This window comes from Gossypium hirsutum, chromosome A05 (genome assembly GCF_007990345.1).
Source record: "Gossypium hirsutum isolate 1008001.06 chromosome A05, Gossypium_hirsutum_v2.1, whole genome shotgun sequence".
NCBI classification, from domain to species: domain Eukaryota; kingdom Viridiplantae; phylum Streptophyta; class Magnoliopsida; order Malvales; family Malvaceae; genus Gossypium; species Gossypium hirsutum.
The window spans coordinates 3127858-3150034 of record NC_053428.1 but is presented as its reverse complement, the minus strand read 5'-3'; the positions used below and the strand labels follow the sequence as shown (position 1 = coordinate 3150034).

Below are 22177 nucleotides of genomic sequence, written 5' to 3'. Positions count from 1 at the left end.
CTCCATGCAACCGTCGTCCACAGTCTTGCGGCACACATTTTCCTTGACAACACGATTAATGTATCTTTTTCCTAAATAGTGTGATATAAATATATATGACATAAATAAATAAATTGAGGTTTTTCATTTGAATATCACATTTATCTTCACTACTGTCTAATGCAAGTTATGTGTAAGTTAACAATAAATAACAAATCTGGAGCACCTAAATAATGGAAGCATTGTAATGAATATATTATTTGAAAGAAAATAATGCTATCGACGCTAAGGCCCGATGTACCCCTATACAGAGAACATGTTGCCTTTATATGCATTGGGTTTCTACAATTCCCGTATAATCTCTATTGTTTGTCCCTTTTTCGAATATCCACATTGTTCCTTATTTGGGAGGAATTTGGGTGACCTTTCAGGATGCGACGCAAGTCCTTATTTAGCGCAAACTTGTATGACACGCTAGACACCGACGACTACATACTCTCATCTGGGATGGGTGGGAATTCAGGACTCTACACACTGTAAATGCATTATAGTCGACAGATGTCTTTAATGTAAGGCACGTACTCAATTCGTACGTTCCCACATACGGCACTTGCATGTGCGTATCGGAACCAATGTGTTTAGAATCTCCCACAATCGCAAGTCTCTACTGTTAGGCACGTACTCATTTCAATATCGGTCACAAATTAGATTAACAAAGGAATAAAAAATAAGTAGAAGATTATCCAAAAAAAGTACACACAACTCTTGCAACACAACTATTCAATGTTTGATATTAATTTCATGCGTGTCTAAGTTATGAATATTACATCCCTTTTATAGGAAAATAATATAGGGAGAAAGGGAATACATGTTTTGAAATTCGTTTATAGATGCACATATTCGTTGAATTTTGTATGATGCAAGTGCATCAGAGTATTCAAAACGCATAAGGAAATATGTGCTTCGAAATTCATTTATGAATGCACGCATTCCTTAAATTTTATATGATACAAGTGCATCGAAGTATTCAAAACGGCGCTCAAAAGTCATAGAATTTAATCCCACCTGTGCTTCCCAAGTATTTTGCGTCTCATAACGTACTCCACAAGTATTCTGCAAAGTTATTTTAACGTTCAACAGGAAATAAAAATGTTAAAAAAAGCAGCCCCAATTAAGAAAGCTTTCCTGCATATAACTTCTACACATATAATACCATAATATTGTTATATATATTAAAAACGTATAACTTCTGCACATAAATAAAAATAACAAATAAAAAAGTTACAAAGATAAACACTAACCTATCTCTTTTATAAGTTGCCCTCAAAACTCAAACACTAACCTTTTTAATTTTTAATTTTTTCAGTTTGCAAATGTGGAAGAGTAGGTAGGAGACAATTGTTTTCATTTATAAGAAGGGGACAAAAAAAAAATTGAGTGAGACCCGTACTGATTGGTCAAGAATGATGTAGACATCCTATCAAGCGGCAACTCTATTGTCATGTGGCTAGTCAATCACGACACACACCCCTACACACATGTTAGGTTTTTAAAAAATATATATCAGAACTACCAATGTAGACACCAATATATTTAGTAGAAAAATACATATTTTCTCAATATTTCTTTAGTAATTTATGATGATATAAAAAATACATTGGAAAATTTTGGTGTCGTCAATTAGAGTGGAAATACCAACTAAATTTTTTTTCTCCTGAAATCATTTGCTAATGATGGCAGACTTTTGGGGATAATGTCATATGCTTATAAAATGAAAAATCGACAGCAAAAGGACGAGAGAGATAAAGAAAGAAAACTGATTTATATTCTTATGATTCCGAATCCTGAGGGAGCTGGAAAACTCAAACAAAGGTCTAAAATAATGTCTACAATCGAATTCAACAATGGTCCATGGGCTCAAATTCGTCCATTGTCCATGAAAATGTGAAAATGAAGAATCTCTGTCCAACTCAAAATTCAACTTGCACCACATGGCTAGCTATAGCTAAGTCGTCTACTCCTTCCATTCACTTTCACAACAAAAACGGACCGTAAATTTTAAACTTTTTTTTTAAAGTGTCGCAGTCAGTACCGTAAAAGATCAACACCGCACCCAATCCCTTCCAATTTAAGGAGGATAAAACACAAAATGAGACTATACATCCATGTAGAGAGAGAAAGAAAGAGAGCGCTATATGGAAACGGTGGTTTAAATACTTAAATGGTAGCATTTATGGATTGAAGAAAGTGGACCCACATTTGCATTTCCATCCTTCAGGCTCATAATTGGTGTACTGAATCCCCAGTTTATCCGTCGTTGCTGGGATTTGAGTGGCAACACATGGCCTGCACCCTCCGCACTTGCGTTCGCAATTCGGTGGCCTCGATCCAAGTCTTCCCATCATTCTACTACTATACGGTTCTTCTCGCTCATTACCTACTCCACCATTGCCGATTTCAACACCGCCCTGAAAAATTTATATAAATAGTACTTAAGTAACCCCAAGACACCATGGATTCCAGACTCGAAAATAACATAAAAAGAGATGAAACTTTTAATGATTAACCTGTTTAGACTCAAAGTTATGTGCCCCCGAGAACTCTGGAACAGTACCTGTTTGATCCAAAACAAGGAACTGACAAGTTAAGGTTAAAGAGAAGCTTTGGAAAAAAGGACCAAAGATTAGCAACCAAGGAACTCTGGAACAGTAGCTCTTTGATCCAAAACAAGGAACTTTTAAAGCTTCTTTTTTTTTATCCAGAAGATGTAAATCAGACAACTAAATGACAAACCTTGTTGATGAGGAACAAAATCATGAGATTCTAAAGACGTGGTTGATGATGCATGAATCCAGCTTGTAGTCTGCAGAATAGCAATGAGAAGACAGCACATTCTTTGCTTCATTTTCTCAAGAGATCCCCCAAAATGATGAGGAGATGATGATAGTCTCTATTCCAGACACTTGAGAGAGATGGGGGTATTTGAGGCAGTGCTCAGTTTTCAATATGGCAAACTATTCAAAAATAAATTCAAAAAAAAAAAACTCACAAACAACAACATAGAAGTTATTAAATCTATCACTCCCAGATGTCTTGCTGAAGTGATCTTCCTTTACAGACAAGTTATATATTTCTCCTTCTTATAAATCAGATTGGCAGCTCCCTACACACCCTCTTAGCCTTTTTCTGATTTTTTTGTCCTTTCGAGGAAAAGAAAAGGTCAGTGCAAAATTCTTATTGCAGGTACATATATTTAACCTTTTAATATATAGATTTGGTGTATAATATAGTAGACCAAAACAATCGAAATGGTACAATTACATTTTGACTTGCAGAATTTCGAAGTTTTAAGTTGGGTTAAATAAGCTATCCTCAAGTTTAAGTTTTAACAATTTTTTTAATCTAATTTAGTGTCGAAATTTAGTGATTGCTCCCAATTTTAAGATATAATTTTTTTATCTAAATTAATTCTTAGTATTTTATTTAAAACCTTAAAATTTAGATGTTAATGTGAGAATGATTCTAAATTTAGGTTTTGATATAGGAACAAATGTTAAGTTCAATAATAAACTTAGACAAAAAAACTTAAATCCAAATGTGAGAGTTATCATTGAGTTTAGACCCTAAATAGCGATTTAACTTCTTTTAAATTTAAATCTAAGTTAAATTATAATGTTAACAAAATTTTAAATAAAGTCTTATATTTTTAATTTTAAAATTTTAGTTAAATTACTAAAATCGAAAATATTTTTTATTAAAATTTATGCACGAGAGTATAAATTCAAAACCTATTTAAAAAATCCATTGTTTTCTATTTAATCTAATTATTGAAAATAAATAAGTTGTGATAAACCTAAAAGCAAAAAGCAATTATGGCTCCATTTGATTTTTAAAAAAAATAGGTCACTTTTTGTTTTCTTGAAAGATAAAAATAAAATAGTTTGAAATTCAAAAACAATAGAGAATTGTTTAATTGTTTTCATAAAAAAAAATATTTCTATAATTGGAAGTCTTCATGTTTCTTTGTATTTTTATCATTAAAAATAAATTACTACTGCTTTAATTTAGCAAATTTAAAAATAAAAATAAAATACTTGAAAAATCAAATCGAGCCTAGTCATTTTCCTTTCAATTGGAGGATTTTTTTGTTCATTTCCATAATCAGAAGAGGGAAGGATCCAGAAGGAGACAAACAACCTCGAATATATAGAGGATGATTACCGCTATACCTGTCATAAACCAAAGCAACAACCATACCCAAAAGGAAAAAAGCAAAGAAGGGCTATGAACAGATCAAGAAGCATTAAACAAAACATGGCAACAGGGGCGCAGAGTTCAAACACGATACCCAATGAAGCCAGCCTTACTCAAGCCGCGTAGACAACTATCACCTCTGATTGAATAGATTAGTCTTACATCATAAATCGGATTAAATGAACTATCATTTGAAATAAATTAAATAAGATAAAAATAATAGCTTGAGTATCAAATAGTAAAAACCGACGAGCGGAGAACCCACCGGCAACGGTGGACGTGATCCAATTCCCTTGCGTTGCCATCACTATGAAAACTTGGGCATAAGTAAGTTAAAAATAGAAATCCTTAGATTGCATGCCTACCGCCTAGACCGCAGAGTCTCGTATCTTTGAGACTGTTGTCCATTACTTCGATCGCTGATTCAACTACAGCAAAAACTTCAAATAAATAAAGAATAAAAAAGGTCTATTTGGAATGTAGACCGTAAAAATATTGCACAAAAATAAGGATAAGGATAAGCAGATGAAAAAATTTGGTTAAAAATTAAAACCTTAATAATTTATTCAAAGTAAACAATAGATAAAGTTTTAGAGTTAGAGACCACTAAAATAAACAGATGGAGGGTGAGTTTCGATGGGCGGTGCGTTTAGCTGTGGTTAGTGTAAAAACAGCGGTGGCGGTGAGATTAGATACTGTAGCGATACTGTAGCGTGAGATAAAAAGTAAGTTAAACGCACCGCACCGCAGTCAATCGCCCATCCAAACGAAGCCGGAGTCGTCAACTTCAAATCAAGTTCCGTATACTGATCAAGGCATCAGGCGATTAAGTACTGCTAAAAGTTTTTAATTTGAATGATGGGATTGTCAATTTTTGCTTGCATGTTAGTGTTTATTGCTCTGCTGTCCGGACAGTAGAGCAAATGTCCCTAAACGTGTTTTAGTTCTAAATACCTCATCCCAACCTTTTAAAATTTAGAGATAAATATCAAAATTATATATATAAATTTTTAATTTAATTTAATTTTTATAATTTATTAACATAATTATTAATATAATAATATTTTATATTTATATATTATATACATAAATAATTATATTTATATAATATAAAAAAATGATATATATTTTTAAATGTATATGATTTAATTAAAACTAAAATCAAAGTTTTAAGTATAAATTTAAACCATAATTAGAATTTCACATATATAATTATACTAATTAAATTTTATATATAATTACATATTAAATAAAAATTAATGTATAATTTTAAGATTTACCCTAAATTTTATTATTAAATGTTACAAAATTATTCTTAAATTAATTACTCTTTTAATAAAAATTTAGCAGTTCAAAACTTGAAATTTACTTTGAAATGATATGTGGTGATTAACATGAAAAATGATAACGTAGAAGAAGATGAATGTGGATTTTGATTAATGACTTAATTTTTTTTAATTATTTCACAATGATTTTCTATCACTCAAGCCAACAATTCTCAATATAACAAATATAACAAAATATTAAAAAATACTGAAAATTTATGAAACTTATAGAAAAATAATGAAGATTTAAAAAAAAGAAAATAATAAAAACACTAATTTTTGAAAATATAAAAATAGAAAATTTTAAGAATCAATTAGAAATTTTAATTAAAAAATTAGTTTAAGTAAATGATTTGTCTTATTGATTGGTAAATTTGTAAAAGATTAAAAACTTAACACAAATATTGTTTATTTATTGTTCCACAAAGGACAGAGGCAACGAGCAATCGTACACTGATGTTTATTTATTTAAACAAGTAAATAAGGGTAAAAGTATGAGAATGGTGTATTTTCTATTGAAAAATAAGTAAATTAATTTTTATATATTTTAAAATGTATAAATTAATTTTTTTGTTAAAATTTATTTATTCAATGATATGAAATACTAATTTAAATGATTAATTATTAATATGGTCTCTAAATTACATTTAACTTATTATTTTAATTTTTGTTAACTTTTTGTTAACAATAATTGTAATTTTTTAGAAAAATTTTAAAAATAAATATAAATTATTTAAAAATATGTTAAGATATTTTTAAAAATACAATTCATAAGTAAAAATTTCTAAAAATACAAAATATTTATGTAAATATTACAAAAAAAAAAATTCCAAATTTTATGAAAATTTCAAGTTGAAACCATAAACTATTGTGTTTTTACAAGACTATTTTTCTCCTATTTTATAAAACTTAGAAAAATAACAAAAATTTCAACTAAAAGTTTTGTTTACTCACTTTCAAGTTTCTCATAAATCTTTAATGTTTAACTTCATTTTCACCATTCATGCTTTTAACTAAAAGGTACATAAAAAATCATTTAATTTTTACTTTCTTCTAGTTTAGTCAATACTCATTTCCACGTTCCTATGCTTTCATATCTCTTGATGGTGTGCAATCACCGGTATAAAATTTTGATTACTCATTTTTGTATCTTGTCAGTTATTACAAACTTTCTCAGTCGAATATTTTATTGTTTAATACCTAAGAAGCTTTGATCTTTAAGTTTTTGGGTTTAACAATTATTGGGTTTTGAGCAGGGACCTCATGGGTTTTGCAAAAAGACGATAGTTTTGGGGTTTCAACTCGAAATTTTGATTAAAGTTTTTAAATTTTTTGGTATAATGTTTTACATGTATATTTTGAATTTTTAGATTTTTTTATTTTTAAAAAATTTTCATATATTTTTAACAATTTATATTTATTTTTAATATTTAAAAAAATTTTGAACAAAATATTTTTAAAAAATATAGAATTACTGTTAAAGAAAATTTTTAAAAAATAAAAAAAAATATTTTAGCTATAGTTTAAGGACCAAATTAATAATTAACCATTTCAATTAACGTTGCACATAATTATTTAATAGAAAATTTTGAAGAATGGCTAATTTGTCATTTAGGGCCAAAATGCAATCCGCCCCAAGTACAAGGTTTTGTTTTGTACTTTTACCTTAAATAAGTTATGCATTTAAATTTTAAAAATTAATTGTCAGTAAGTAGGTTGTAATTCATTTTAGCAGAGTCACGTAAGAGTTTTCCTTAAACATTAACTCTGTAATATGTACATAAAATTTAATTTCATTTGTTGAACAAAGGGGAGAGACAAAAGAGCAAGGATTAGCGATGATTGGTGGCTGACAGTTAAATCTGAAGCAAAGCCCTCCGGGAACGCCATCTCTTCATTTATTACTTTAGATCTGCAGTATTCAGCTGAGACCATCTTCACATTTCCAATAAAAAAAGTGAAAGAAAATATAAACCCTCTTTATCTGCAGATTCTACAGGCATGAGTTGAGAAGAGAACGTTGCACCAATGTGAGACATCACAAACAGAACATAAAAGGTTTATCAATAAAAAAATACGTAGTAACTTGATTCTAATGATTCAGTAAGCAGCAGAGAGGAAAAAAAACATGAAACAAAGGGGGCCATTCCTGCATGAAACTATACTGAAGAAAAACAATGGGATGACAAGTCACAGTAAAAAGGATACAAAGGCAAGAAACTGCATATGCATCATCATCTTTTTGATTGAAATGATCGTGGGCTAGAAGCATTCAAGCAAACAGTGTCGTACTCATACTAGTCACTGCCTGATTTTCCACTGGTCCCTACGGCACATCGCAATGGCCTCCTCCACCCACCTGCATCTCTATCACTAACTTTGTCTAGCCCTACCAGCTAGAGAGAGATGGGAATTGAGAAAGTTTTTTACTGTCTGCCTAACGTTTTAGGGTTTACTCAATATATTAATGCACTTTCTTTATGTGTTTATCTTTTTTATTTTATATATATATATTGGAACTGGAATTCTTAGTTTTGATCTGATCAGTGATTTAGATTATTCACTGTGATCGTACCTTGCTTCCACGATCTTCTGCTTTTCTTTTTCTGCAAAAGGTAAGTTATGCATGTTGTAGCTGCTGTCTGTCCAGTGTCCACACAGATCTATTTTTGTATGCAATAATATTTTATTTTACGTTGGCTTTGATATTTTTCCTCAAATCATATATATAGTTGGCAATTGGCATTAATAATAATAATAATGATTATACCTTCATATTTCAAAATGATTTATTAGCTTTCCATTAATTATTATAGTGAAAAAAATGAAGTAGGATTAAAATTTTCCTGGCTCAATTACACTGTTGGACAAAGAAAAAAAAAGTAAAGAATGAAAAAACATATTCTTTTTCCAGTCAACTTGTTTGTTCTCCTCGTTGATTTTCCAACTCTCCCGTCGGCACAAGTAGTGCCGTAGAGGAGGTGGCAAGTTATCATCGAGTCGTTGACCCAACTTATGGTCACCCGACCCAAGTCATGCAACCTAGTAGCCCATCTCCTTCAAGTGAACTGGCTTAGTTAGTTGTTGCAATGGGCCTTGGACTTGGCAGTCCCATGCCTGCTATCCTTGGGGAAAGATGGATCCTTGGACTGGGCCTTGGTGAAGGAATTGGACCAAACTTCACGAACCCAGGAGTAACCCTTGGTGATAGGTTAACTTGTTCAAGTGCTTTTGACTGTAGATCAGTGGGGTAGTCGCGCACGCACCCGATGCGGGGTCCGAACCCTGTGGTCCACTTGCATGATAATCTCTTAGCGAACACTGGTGGTGTTGGCGCCTTGGTGCTGCTTCTCTTTTCATCACGGTGATGCTCATCAGTGCTTGTTTCCGCCCCCCTGATGCTGTCACCTTCATCACCAACATCAATTTTCTTGGTTTTATTAGAACCGACCACTGGTTCTGGTTTTGGTTCCTTAGCTGGGGCTTGCCCGTAAGAGTTATCATCATCAATAGCACACCTCTGTAATCAACAAAACATTGCAAATCCCATCAGCTAATGAATATTCACGTGATCTAATCTTAACTCGTAATTATGAAAATTAATTTACCTTAACATTAGTGAGATTCACATGATTTTCCTCAAGGAAGCTAATGAATTCCAAGAAATTCTCTTCCGTAGGTAGATAATGACCACTGTATGGCCATATGGCCTGAAAAAACAAGAAGAAGAAACACAAAAGTAAGTCTCAAAACACATTAAACCATAAACGAGCAAACGAAATCGCATTGTGTGAATGAATATGGTTTTGTACCTCAAGAACGCCATCACTAGCGACCAATCTTCCAGCTGCGGTAGTGGCACCACCGGCTAGAAAACTAGAATGTTGAAATTTACCCTTTTCCTTTCGACCCACATACAAGGACCTAGTTGTGCTAAGGACAAATATCCATTTGCATTCAGCAGTTGTATTTACTGGTAACCCACTTTCCCTAAAAACAAGCTTCCCATGGTCAACTATTACCTCATATCCTTCCCTTTCTTTCTGCAAATAATGAATGATAATCATGTAACCGAACATTAAATTATTGAAACTGAAAATTCATTACATAACAGGCTGACAAATGAAAAAACGTACTGGTCCAAGATATGTGATGCATTGCTGTTGTAATTTTTTCCTTGGACATTTGTCAAGATTTACTTCTTTCCCATCTCCAACATCCAACCTTTTGAGAAAATAAATTACAATAGTCATCAGAAAACGTTAACAGGTTCCTCTTCTTTTTTTCTTTTTGACTTAGAGAGATGTGATGATGAATTCTCAAAGGCTGCTAAAGAATAAAATATAATAATTACCAGTAGAAGAAAGGCTGCGAGCTTTCACTTGAGAACCAAACGTCATAATACAGGTGTAAGTTATGCCCATACCGGTGTCTTGGATCAATCTGCCAAAAATGCATTGAATGGTCCGGTCATATATTCTGCAATATATTTATGTCGAGATAATTAACTGAAGGAACCAGCAAGGCAAAACTTACAGCTTCAAGCCAGTGCCGAAGGGCTAATTTCTGAGCTTTTTCATCCTTGGACAAACCCTTTCCCACCTGCAATTCAAAAGGAAGAAATATCATAAATATTGCTTAAACAAAGACATTAATTAAGCATTTACAACATGAACACGACTATGTTGTAAAAAAGACAGTACCTTAGCAGCTCTTGTCTTGGCTCTTGCCCATCGTGAAACAGCAGATTCAGGTTTTTCAACATCGAAGAACGAAACAGAACTTTGCTTAAGCTCTGCAAGGTCTAATACCTTCCACCATAGCTCCTCAATCACCACTGCACAATCCGCAAGGTTTCTTCGAGTCCGATAGCTTTTATACACTTTTTGAAGCTTAACAGCAGCCGCATCAAGCTCACTAACGGGTCTGGGTGAAAACAAAATCGTTGGTTCTGGCAGTGAAAGTGTAGGCATTGGTTTATGCATTAATCCATTCGAACCACTTGAAACTAATGGTTTCCTTTGATCTTGAACCAGGTCCTTGAACGACAACGATTTCTCAAGCACTACGTTATTATGATCAGGTTTGCTTGTTTTCAATGTTGTTGAATTTTTCCTTGGAATCTTATTATCCAACCCAACAGCTGAGTTGGTGGTGGTGACGGTGTCCGAATCCGTTCTCTTGAAGCTATTTACTCTCACCGTCATCTCTCCATCTTTAGAACTCAGACCGACATTGTAAGTCAAATAGAAGAACCTGTGACTTAGAATTTGTTGCCAGGCTGAGAGTAACAAGGAAAGCGATAATCCCATAAGCCTTTTTTTTTCCTTACAAGACAATATAATCCTCTACCTGCACAACATGATTTGTGAAACTAATTAAATTACAAGATAATACATGCACCCAAAAAAAATTATTAGCAACAAGTTTCACTTTGAAGAATTGATATGACCTTTCTTGTTTATGATTAAAAGAAAAAGATATGTTGAGGACCCAAAAACAAAGGATAAAGACATAAAGTTAAAAGCAAAGCACTCACGAGTTGCAACTGATTAACTCCAATAATTGAAGGGGAAAAAAACATAAACTGAGCATTTAAAACTCCATTAAATCATGAACCTCAGCTCACACAAATAAAAAAAAGAAGATCAGAATAATTACATGATAAATATAGTCTACCTGAATCCTTAATAAGACTTGAGATGTGTTCCTTTCGCTCTCTTTCTCAGAGAAATGAAATATCTAAAGAAAATATAAAACCCTTTGGAGTTGATAAAAATATTTGATTCCCAGAATCTGACTGCCTTCTCTCTTATATATGAGTAAAAGAGGAATGAAGTCAAACAAAACCTTCAAATACGTACCAATCCTACCAAATAAAATGGGCACGTCAGCCCTTGAAATCTCGAAACTCTAAACTGAGATGGGATTTAGAAAATAGATGGGTCTATTCAACGGTTTTTAAAAGTCTCGTGGGTTTGATGAATTCAAAGCTTTGAAATGTTGGATTTTTTTATGGAAAAAATTTGCAAAGGAGTACGATTTTAAAGGTCACTCCCTTTCCTTCCTGGAACCTAGAGATTGGAAAAACTTGAATTTGGAAATATTTATATTTTATAACAGATATAGGAATTACTAAGAGAGGAGAAATTGGTCAAGAAAAGTAAGCCGGGTAAAAAAAGAAAGTTCCCATGAAAAATACATGAAAACCATTTCAGGAAAATCTGAACACACTGGGATTTCTTTGTTGTCTGTGTGTGTGTTTAATGTCAGTCAACGAGTGTTTGGTCATACACGCGCCTTCCTTTTGCCTTGTGCTTCAAACTTTTTTTCTTTTTCCATTTTCTATCTGCACTGTACTCGTTGTTTGCCCATTGCTGCGGTCACCCATCACCTACGCATTCATTTTTCCCCACCACTTTTCTTGACTTCATTTTCTTGCCAGTCCCAAAGTTTTCCTCTGAAAGATGGCGTTTAAATTTACCAACTTTTTTTTCATGTTTATTGAATTTGGGGAAAAAATCATTTTTTATATATTGTTACTTTTAAATTAAATATTGTTTGATTTTGGTTAATTATTAATTTTCATTAAAAATAAATATAATAAGTTATTTAACCTTTCAATTTTATAAAAATAAATTATTTTAACTTTCCATTTAATTTCACTTTTTTTTATTGTCAAACTTGTAATATTTATTAAATCATTCTAAAATATATAAAAAATTTAGCTTTTATTTATCTACTAATATTGCATGCAGGCATATTATCACATCAATAATTAATTAATTTTTAAAAAAAAATAAAAATTAAAAATTATTAAAAAAATATATTTTTAATAATAAATTTCTTATTAAAGTTGGAGACTTGGAGTGCGAAATAAATTATAATGGCTCAAAAATAATAATATTTTTTATATCTTAACTAACATTAATGGGGCGATAATGTGATGTGATCATAGTTTTGGTGGGATTTAAACAAAATATATTTGAAATTTGGTATGTTAGAAAAATATGAAAATGAAATCATTTTTAAAATTACAATTGACAGTCCGACGAGCAAACAGATTATTCTCGTTGACTAAAGCAAGATTAATTAAAGCCTAAACAATAGGATAACAACTAGCATGGCTGCTACGCAGTTTGCTTGTTAGAATGGATGATGTTCTTCCTTTTGCCGAAAATTTATGCGCATATCAATCATCTTTGAATACAAATATAAAATGCAAGTAAATGTAACAATAAATTAAAATGATTACAAAGCTTTTTATTTAAAACGTAATAAATATTATTATAAGTTTATTTTATATTTTAGGGTAAATTATTAAAATAGTCATTTTGATTTACTTCAGGTTATATTTTAGTCATTTACTTTTGAAATGATACGTTTTAGTCACTTATGTTATCACATTATAACATTTTAGTCACTGAGCTATTAATTGTTGTTAACGGTGTAACTGTAAATTGATATGGCACGTTAAATCATCATTTTAAATAAAAATTCTAGTTTTATTTATACAATTGGTCCTCATATTTTTTTTCCTTTTGAGCAATTTTTTTCCTTTTATGTTCTTTTAACTTTCTTTTTTTTTGTTTATTTATTTTCCATTCTCTTCTGCTTCTCCCTCTATTTTCCTCTCTTCTCCATTTCTTTTAACGTAGTTTTTTCTATGTTTTTCATTTGTTAAAACTAGTCCTTATGCTTTTATTTTTTTTAAAACAAGTTTATTTTTTCAAGTGAGACGAGCTTGTGGACTAGTTTTAACAAATGGAAAATATAGAAAAACGATGTTAATAGGAATGAAGAATGAAGGAAAACAAAGGGAGAAGCAGTAGAGAATGAAAAATAAAGAGAGAACAAAAAGAAAGTTAAAAAAACATAAAAGAAAAAAATTGCTCAAAATGAAAAAATATAAGGACCAATTGTAGAATTTAACCTAAAATTTTTGTTTGAAATGATTATTTAACGTGCCACGTCAGCATACTGTTACACCATTAACAACTCGGTGAGTAAAATGTTACAACATGATAACATAAGTGACTAAAATGTAACTTGAGGCAGACAAAAGTGACTATTTTAGTAGTTTACTCTATATTTTATGTAAAATTCATAAAAAAATAATTTTCAAATGTTGATTCAGTGTATAATAAGGGAAAAGGCAATGAAGAAAAGGTATGGCGTTAAGAAGACCGATTCACCTAAATAGACGGAGAGTCGAAAATGAACAAGAGGACAAGTTGATTGCTAGAAGAGAGAAATTACTGAGAGTAAGTTTAGGCCTCAAAAAGTTTTATCCTTTATTCATTGTTGGGAAGATATTTATAGGAAAGTCATCTTATCATGTAGTGGTTTAGTGTACGTGAGGTGCAGACATAGTGATCATATGCAATACAATGTTGTTGTTATTCTTTGGTGAGGCCCACTCATCGTTAGAGGCATGTTCACACTTAGAAGTGCTCGTATCTAAAAAACAAGTGCTTGATGAGGTATCTTATTGAGTGGATAGTCAAGATTAGACCTCATCATGGGCTAGGTGGGCTACTCGCAGGCCAACTCGAAAAATGTGAGTATTTGGGTAAAAATATAGGCCCAGATAAATGGGCTTGGACAAAAAATAAGGCATGCTTTCTAAATTGGTCGAGTTTCGGATAAGATTTTTTGGCACGAGCTTGACCAGAATTTGCCTCTCTTTTTTTTTATGTTATTTTGTTACCATTTTGCTATTATATTGTTACTATTTTGTTGTTATTGTTTAGATATTATATAACTCTTATTTTATTGTTAATTTTGTTACTATCTTAGTGTTATTTAAGTAAATATTTTTTTAATGTATTTTCAAATGGTTAGAAAATATTTATTTTAATATTTTTAATGTATTTGATGTATTATATTTTAAAAATTATTTTTTATAAAAACAACAATATAAAAATTAGTAGGTTCAATTTTTATTATTGATGAATTTATTTCATGTTATATATTGAGAATTTAGACATGTGTTAGTATAGTAAACTATTAGAATTGATTTTTTTATCTCTCGTTATGAGATCTTTTTTACTCGTATATACTTTTAAGTTAGATCACTCACTCTTCTTTTTAAATGAGGTATTGACTAAACTTCATCATAAGTTAAAATCGAGTCGAGTTTAAATCAGATCAATATAAAAATTTAGAGATTAAATAAAAAACGAACTTAAATTTTTACCTAAATCTAAGCCATATAAAAAATATTAAACATGAGCTCAAAACCTCAGCCTCATCCCTGCACAACCTATTTTATTAATATATTTTTACATAATTATTTTTCCTTATCCGTAAACAAAATTAATTTTATAAGGCTAGAAAAACTCTTAAAAGCCAGTCAAAATCAAACTAAACGTAGTGGTCCAAAGTCAAGATCGCCTTTTAGTCTTTGAATTGATTGGGATTTGAACTCCACACTTTACCAATCACCGCATTGGGTATTAAACCATCCTTTTAAACTACCTTTTCTTTGCTTTTTTTCCTCGCGTCCTACTGTTCTTCTCCTTTTACACGGGTTAGTATATATATTAGTTTTGTTACACTTCAATTACTAATATATATTTACATGCAAATAAAATTATACTTACAATCCAAATTTTGTATAATATATAGCATAAAAAAAACATAAGGATTAATTAGAGTCAACAACATGATCTAATATATTTTAAATGAAATTTTACAAAATAAAAAAAGAAGAAGTATTGAAATATTGGTACTATGATTTGATGTTAATAAGATTAAAATATTATTAGAAATTGTTGTAGCATCAATGAATTAAAATTAGGGATGTCAAAATTTTGACATCATTTCTAACGCTGGCTTCATAGCTTATAGACTTTGACGCGTGTTAAATACAGCAAACTTGCAACACGTGTGCTTTTTTCACATTTACATGTGATTTTCATTTTAACCTTTGTAAACTAAATATATTATTTTACTTTTTTTTATCTTAATATTTAAAAAAAATTACTTTTTTAAATAAAAATATAATTTTTTAACGATATTTGGAAAAATGACAGTTTCAATCAAAAAATTATTATAGCTTAGTGTTACCAAATCAATAGTCATCATTGAAGATCAATGTAAAGAGAGAAAACGTTACAGCTTAGTGTTATAAATGTAGTGAACAAGTGGCTATTAATTTGGGGCCATGGTAGAAGAATCTTCTGAAATATTTTTTAGTTTCGTATTATTTAATTTGAGAAACTGGTTCAATTACAATAATTGTGAATTTGAAGTATTATTTGTCTATTTTTCTTATACATTATTCTCTCTTTATTATCAAACAAAATGTTACTTTCAGCTGAGGGGTTTTTTCTACGTATGTAATAAAAAGAATAATTATGAAAATGAAGTATACTGTAGATTGTTTTTGTAAATAATATTTTCTTTTATAATAAATTTAGGTGTCACCAATATATCTAGTGACATTAGTCTTGAAATTTGCCTAAATATAAAACATTCATTTCTTATAAAAAAAATTATTTTTTAAATCATGTCATTAGATTGTTAAACAACACAAAAAAAATTCTTTTAAATACTAAACAAATATAGTAAAAATATTTTTTAAAAAATTAAAGTGGTGCCGTAACATCGGTGGCAGCTAGTGTAATTAAAATCTTTAAATCAAGTTGTTGATTAGATTCCCAATTAATTTTTTATATCCTTGTATTATTTATATAATAATCTACAGTATGTTTCCTTTTTATAATTATTATTTTTATTATTAAAGTAAAAAAAAAAAAACCTTTCAGCTGAGTGAGAGGGGGGGCCTTTAAGAAGCAGCCACGAAATTATTCTCGAGAAAAATGTAGCATCAAAAGACTAGACCAAAAAATTATGCGTCATCGATTAGGCCTTTTGCATTTTCTAAAGAAAAAAGAAAAACAATACTGGGCCTTTTGCATAGACTAGGCGATGTTGAAATAACATGATTACATATTATAAAAAAATAGTAAAGTAATATAAAATGAGCTAATATTTGGTATTTATTTTATAAATAGTGTTAAAATTATTATTATTTTAATATTTTATTATATTCTTATAATATACTTTTCCGGATTGATTAATTTGCTATAAACAAATTTTCAGTTTGGAATTATTTATTATAAGATTCTTTGTGGATTTTTTTAGTTTAATTATTTATAATAAATAAAAATTTTATTATTTTAATTTAGATATATATTTTATTGCAATAAAAAGCCTATTTCACAATCAAGTAAGTGGTAGAAATAGAAGTCCAACTTTGTCTCAAACATTTAGATTAAGTTTGAATTTTGAAGTTAGTATTATTGAGAGAGTTTTATCTAAATACTATCTCAATTCGAATAAAATTATATTGAAACTGTAAAATAGAAGAACACACGTGGATATTTAAAAAGAAATCTAACTAAAATTTCAAGATATTTCAACTTAAATTTATAATGTACACTTCTCGTTAATTTATTTAAAAAATTAAAAATATATCAACAATTATAACGAGAATAATTAAAAATTAAATTAAAAACTACAAAAGTTTCATAACCTCAACCATTAAGTGAATATCTTATTCACATAACATTATCCATGGTCTTAAACATATTTGATTCGAATCTAATTACTCAATTCAAAATGATACACGTATTTAAATATTTATTATGTCAAATAATTAAGTACTAGTTGTATACATATAAATAATACTTGAAATTCTTAGTTTAAAAATAGATAATTTATGCAATGGCTTAAAAATTAAAATGTTCACTATTTTAGATAAGACTGAATTTGAGTTGTATTAATCATATTTGTTATTTGAAATTTGTCTTGTTATTGTAGTTTAAAAAAAATTGAAATTAAACAAAAATTCTATTATGATTTTTTTTTATCAGTGCTGTTTTAATACTGTGTTTTTTATCGATAAATATTATAGTTTAGAATTATTGGTACAGTGATTACGAAACTGCACCTAGTACGAATAATTTTGTGATTTGTTGTTATTTAATTTAGTATTAAATGTGTTTTCTTCTGAATTTATTGTTATAAACCTAAAATGCTTTTTATTTGTTAGGTGAGTTTTGGGGCCGGGACTTTAATAACAACGGGAAGGGGACACGAAATTATGGTTGGGGTTTTTAAATTTTGGTTAAAATTAAATTAATCGATTAAATTAATTTAATTTAGTTAATTGATTTAGTTTGATCAGAAATCGATTAAAAATATTTTAAAATTTTAATTAACGGTTAATTTAGTTCGAAATCAGATAATTAATTAAATTTAATAAATAATATTATATATTATATGTATTAGATTATTACTAGTTTTAGCGTACCTAAGTTATGGTACAAATTATTGTAACATCAAGACTACACCAAGACTTTGTGTAAACCCTACTCTGACTGCTAAACAAATAGCCCACCAGCATAAACTATGATATATTTAAGTTTAATACAAAACAATATAAATATATAAGAGAATAATATTTAATATACTGTTATTAGAGTTTTAAGATTTTGCAAAATTAATATATTAATAGATGTTTTTTAAAAATACAGTAAATATTTTTAAAAAATGAAACATCATAATTTTTTAAAGATATTTGTAGAATAAAAAAATTCATTGTCAGTATCTCAAACATAATCCATATATGAACATATTAAGATTGAGTAATTATTTAACGCATAGTCATAAATATCTTTAAACTACACAAGTAAATTCAAGCAGTGACAAATGTTCCGTTTAAATTCATTATTATACTCTATGAACCTGTTTATAAAATATATAAAAATCTCTATAAACAATGTATGAGATCATTCTTATTAAAATTATTTTTGAATTAGGGAAAGAGGGTTAACAAAGGGATAATGGGAGAGAGGGAAAAAATCAAAGTAGGAGGAGGGATGGATGAAGAGAGAATCACAGTAGGGGGAAGGATGGTGGGGGAGCGGGAGAGGGATGGGAGAGTAGTGATAGGAGGATGAAAAATGATAGCTCCGTTTAAGTCAGTAATGAAAAAAGGTTAGTGAGGACTGTTTTGTTATTTTTTAAAAATTAAGTGACTGTTTTATCAATAACCTCAAATTTGAGTAACTATTAGTACAATTTACCTTAAAATATTTTAGTACTTGGAATGATCCAGATAGCCGCCTCCGCGGGAGTGTTAGCTGATAAACAAAAGCTGCTTTAAGATTTTGTTTTAATAAAAAAAAAAAGAGAAACATTGAATAGTTGCCACTATCTCAAACATAACATTCAAATCATGAGGCAATAAAAATGAAAAGACGAAATTTGAGTTCCTTTTTTGGTTATTATTTAATGTTGACCCAATCAATATGAATAGTGAACTTATTGATTTAACAATGTAAGCCAGGGTTTCATACCAAACTAAAAATTATACATTCATGATTTTATTTCACTCATTGAAAGATTATTCATCCAACTCCTATAGAGTAAGATTTCGTTACTACTAGAAATGCAGTTTAATAAATAAAGAACAAAGTAGAAAATATTTAAACATTATTGTAAAACTCTGTAAATGTTTTGACAAGTAATTCTCCTTTCATATCCAGACATTTGGAAACCATCAAAGTAGTAATTTAAGCATCGGAAAATAAATCTATGACTATACTCATATCCCCGATGATTACAAGTTGATGAAGTCAAACAATCCCCAAAGCCCAGAATTAAAAAGGGCCTTACAGTAATGATTGAAAACATCCTCACTCACACCATCCACCTGTCCAATGCTCTCTTTCAATTCAAAGTTAATCAATTTTAACACAGACAATGATTTACGAGAAACATGTACCATTTGAAAAATGAATTTAGTGAATTAGGCCGGTTTAGAGAGAAACTGAAAACACCTCTTGTAGAAAGTGTTTCTATCCCATTTTACCTGAAAATGCTTTCTGCAGAGGGAGTTTTCAACTTCTCTCTCCTGCCACATCAACATAACCATTTTATTTTATTTTCTTTTTAATTTAATTTAAATTTTTTAATAGTTGGATTCCAACTAAAGCATGAGACTTAATAATTTAAAATTTGTTCAAAAACATATATTTGATTGCTTATATCACCCTAGTTCAACCCTTTATTTTTATTATTTTTAGTTTTATAAAGTATTTTTAGTGAAAATAATGACAATATTTTTTTATTTTCTAAATTTTACATATTTTATTTTTTTATAAATTATTTTTAAAATTTTCAATCAAACACGTCTTCTTTTATATTTTTCATTTTCTAAAGAGATGAATTTTTTTTTTTGGTTGAAAACTTGAAATATCTCTAATTTTTTCAAAATTGTTCTATTACTTTGAATTAAACTTCATAAGCTTAAGTATTTTTTTTCCCAAAATCAACTTAAATATTTTGAACTTATTTTTTAAAAAATATCTCTTTTTCTTATAATAATAAAAAAAGAATATATCTTACATCATGAAATATAATAATTAAAAAAATAACATCTAATTTAGAATTTAAATCCTAATAACTTTAGTCAAATTTTATGCTAAAAGTATCCATAAACCTATTTAGATTGCAGGTTAATTTTTCTAAATAAAAAATTATATCAACCTTGAATCTAATCTATTCAAATGATTTGATTAAAAATGGGATAAATGATAAATTTATACATCAACTTCATATCAATGTGCAATTTGATAATGAACTTTAATTTGGAACAGTTATACCTGTTAAATTTGATTTGGGGTTTATATACATATATGAAACATTAATTTTGATTCAATTGTGCACGTCTAAAGAAAAAAATAACTACGTTTATTTTCATATTGGATTAATATATTATTTGTGTATACAATATATCAACTAAAATGATGCTAATTCAAAAACGGTGTTAGTGATTTGTGAAAACTGAGTCAAATCATAGTTTATTTATAATTTTGACATTTATCCCTTTAAAAATTAATAAAAATTTTAAATTAAAAAATAAGCTAAAATGATTATGTGGCAAAAGAGAGAAGTCGAAAATAAGCCTCTTGCAGGGAGTGTTTTAAGTTGATATAGGAAGGAGAGTGGATTATAGGGTCGCGAGATATTTGGGTAATTGTTCAGTTTTGAAGGTAGAGCACTGGGGGATTGGCTGAATCTTACGGCAGATAGGTGTTTTCAAAAGGTCCTTATTCAAACTGATAGTATTGAAGCTATTAAAGCTATCATGAAAGATGATACGAGAATCTCCAATTCTATCATTATTAGAAGAATTCATGTAATACCCTGAAATTTTCTATAGAAAGATATTATCCTTGATATAGAAAAATAAGGAAATAAGTGATAAAAAGGAAAGTTTTGAGTTATGAAAACATTGGGAAGTAAATTATGATATCTTGATTCAGGAAATGACTAAATTATAAAAGTGTGAAAAGTTTTGTTGTACAAGAGTAAATACTCAAAACTTGAGGGGTTAAAGTGTAAATATAAAAAAAGTTTAAAGACCAATAGTGCAAATATTTTATGGGTGGAATGATCTAGAAACTAAGGAAAATGGATGAATTAGGACCAAATTGAATAAGTGAAGAATTATGAGGTACTAAATTGTAATTTTACCAAATTAAATGATGACTCAAAGATGGAATTTTAAAAAATATCAAGGGTAATATGGTCAATTAGAAGGAGAGAGAAATCTAGAGACAATGATGATGTTGGAGATATTTTAGATAAATTAAATAAATATTAGTTTATTAATACTTTAAATTGATTTTTTTAAATGATATTTTATTATTTTATTATTATTTTATTTAATATATATATGTGTAAGGAAAGAAAGAGGAGGATGAACATTTTTCCCATGCACTAACGTGAGAGAAAGAGAGAAAGAAAGAAAGCTTTGCTTTCTTTACAATTTGGTCCTTCTATAAAAAATTCACTATTTTCACCCAAAAATCAAAAGAATTTGTAATACCCCTACCCGTATTCATTGCCGGAATAGGGTACGAGGCATTACCGGAGTTTACGAATTAATTTTTTTTTTATATTCAATATAGCCTTTTTATAAATATCTAACCTTTCATGCAATATTAAATCAAGACCAATCCACATCAACCAAATCAATTCAACATATTTTCAAGATAAATTCATGCATATTTATAAGATAACGTCATCACATATCTAAAACCAGGTTTGTTAACCATACTAATGGCTAACTTTACATTCATTTCACGTTAACATTTACTTTGTTAGCTTATACATGCCATTGATTTCCAAAATAAAGTTTCTTTATATACCGAAATCCTGAGGTTGACAGTGTGATGTGTCTCCGACCAAATCCGACCTCCGAGCTCATAACACTACAAAACAGGGAAAAAGGAAACGGGGTAAGCACTTTGTGCTTAGTAAGCTCAAGTAACAAGAATTATACTTACCTAATATTTTCAATACAATATAATAAACATTCATATATCCATTCAATGCATTATTACCCTAACATGCACAAACTCAACATTCAAGTTAGTACAATAATTTCCATGTATCAATAATATATATACCATGATTGATGAGCTCGTCAATACCATGATTTCCATTTCCTTGTTATTTTTCCATATTTATCCCGTTGAAATTATCAGAATTTCGATGGATTTTCACAGGTACACATTTATTGTACAATTCCGGGTCCG

General features: G+C 29.3%; 2 protein-coding genes across 3 annotated transcripts; both read right to left on the bottom strand.

Moving 5' to 3' along the window:
- Positions 1-747: 747 nt before the first annotated feature.
- Positions 748-3295, bottom strand: LOC107937720 (EPIDERMAL PATTERNING FACTOR-like protein 5). 2 transcript variants are annotated; one of them, XM_041112865.1, is made up of 4 exons: positions 2773-3295; positions 2547-2593; positions 2237-2447; positions 748-1092 (listed from the first exon to the last, which is right to left on the bottom strand). In XM_041112865.1, coding segments are annotated over exons 1-4 (372 nt in total). In that variant the 5' UTR covers positions 2885-3295; the 3' UTR covers positions 748-1090. The 2 variants fall into 2 exon arrangements, with proteins under 2 accessions (XP_040968799.1, XP_016726164.1); XM_016870675.2 differs by lacking the exon at positions 748-1092 and having other exon boundaries at positions 1718-2447; positions 2773-3288.
- A 5079-nt stretch (positions 3296-8374) lies between these two features.
- On the bottom strand, positions 8375-11969 carry LOC107937707 (IQ domain-containing protein IQM1). Its single transcript, XM_016870662.2, has 8 exons — positions 11238-11969; positions 10262-10910; positions 10095-10160; positions 9913-10001; positions 9695-9782; positions 9371-9601; positions 9167-9268; positions 8375-9078 (listed from the first exon to the last, which is right to left on the bottom strand). The coding sequence occupies exons 2-8, from the start codon at positions 10868-10870 to the stop codon at positions 8632-8634; spliced, it is 1632 nt and encodes a 543-aa protein (XP_016726151.2). The 5' UTR covers positions 10871-10910; positions 11238-11969; the 3' UTR covers positions 8375-8631.
- Positions 11970-22177: the final 10208 nt, after the last annotated feature.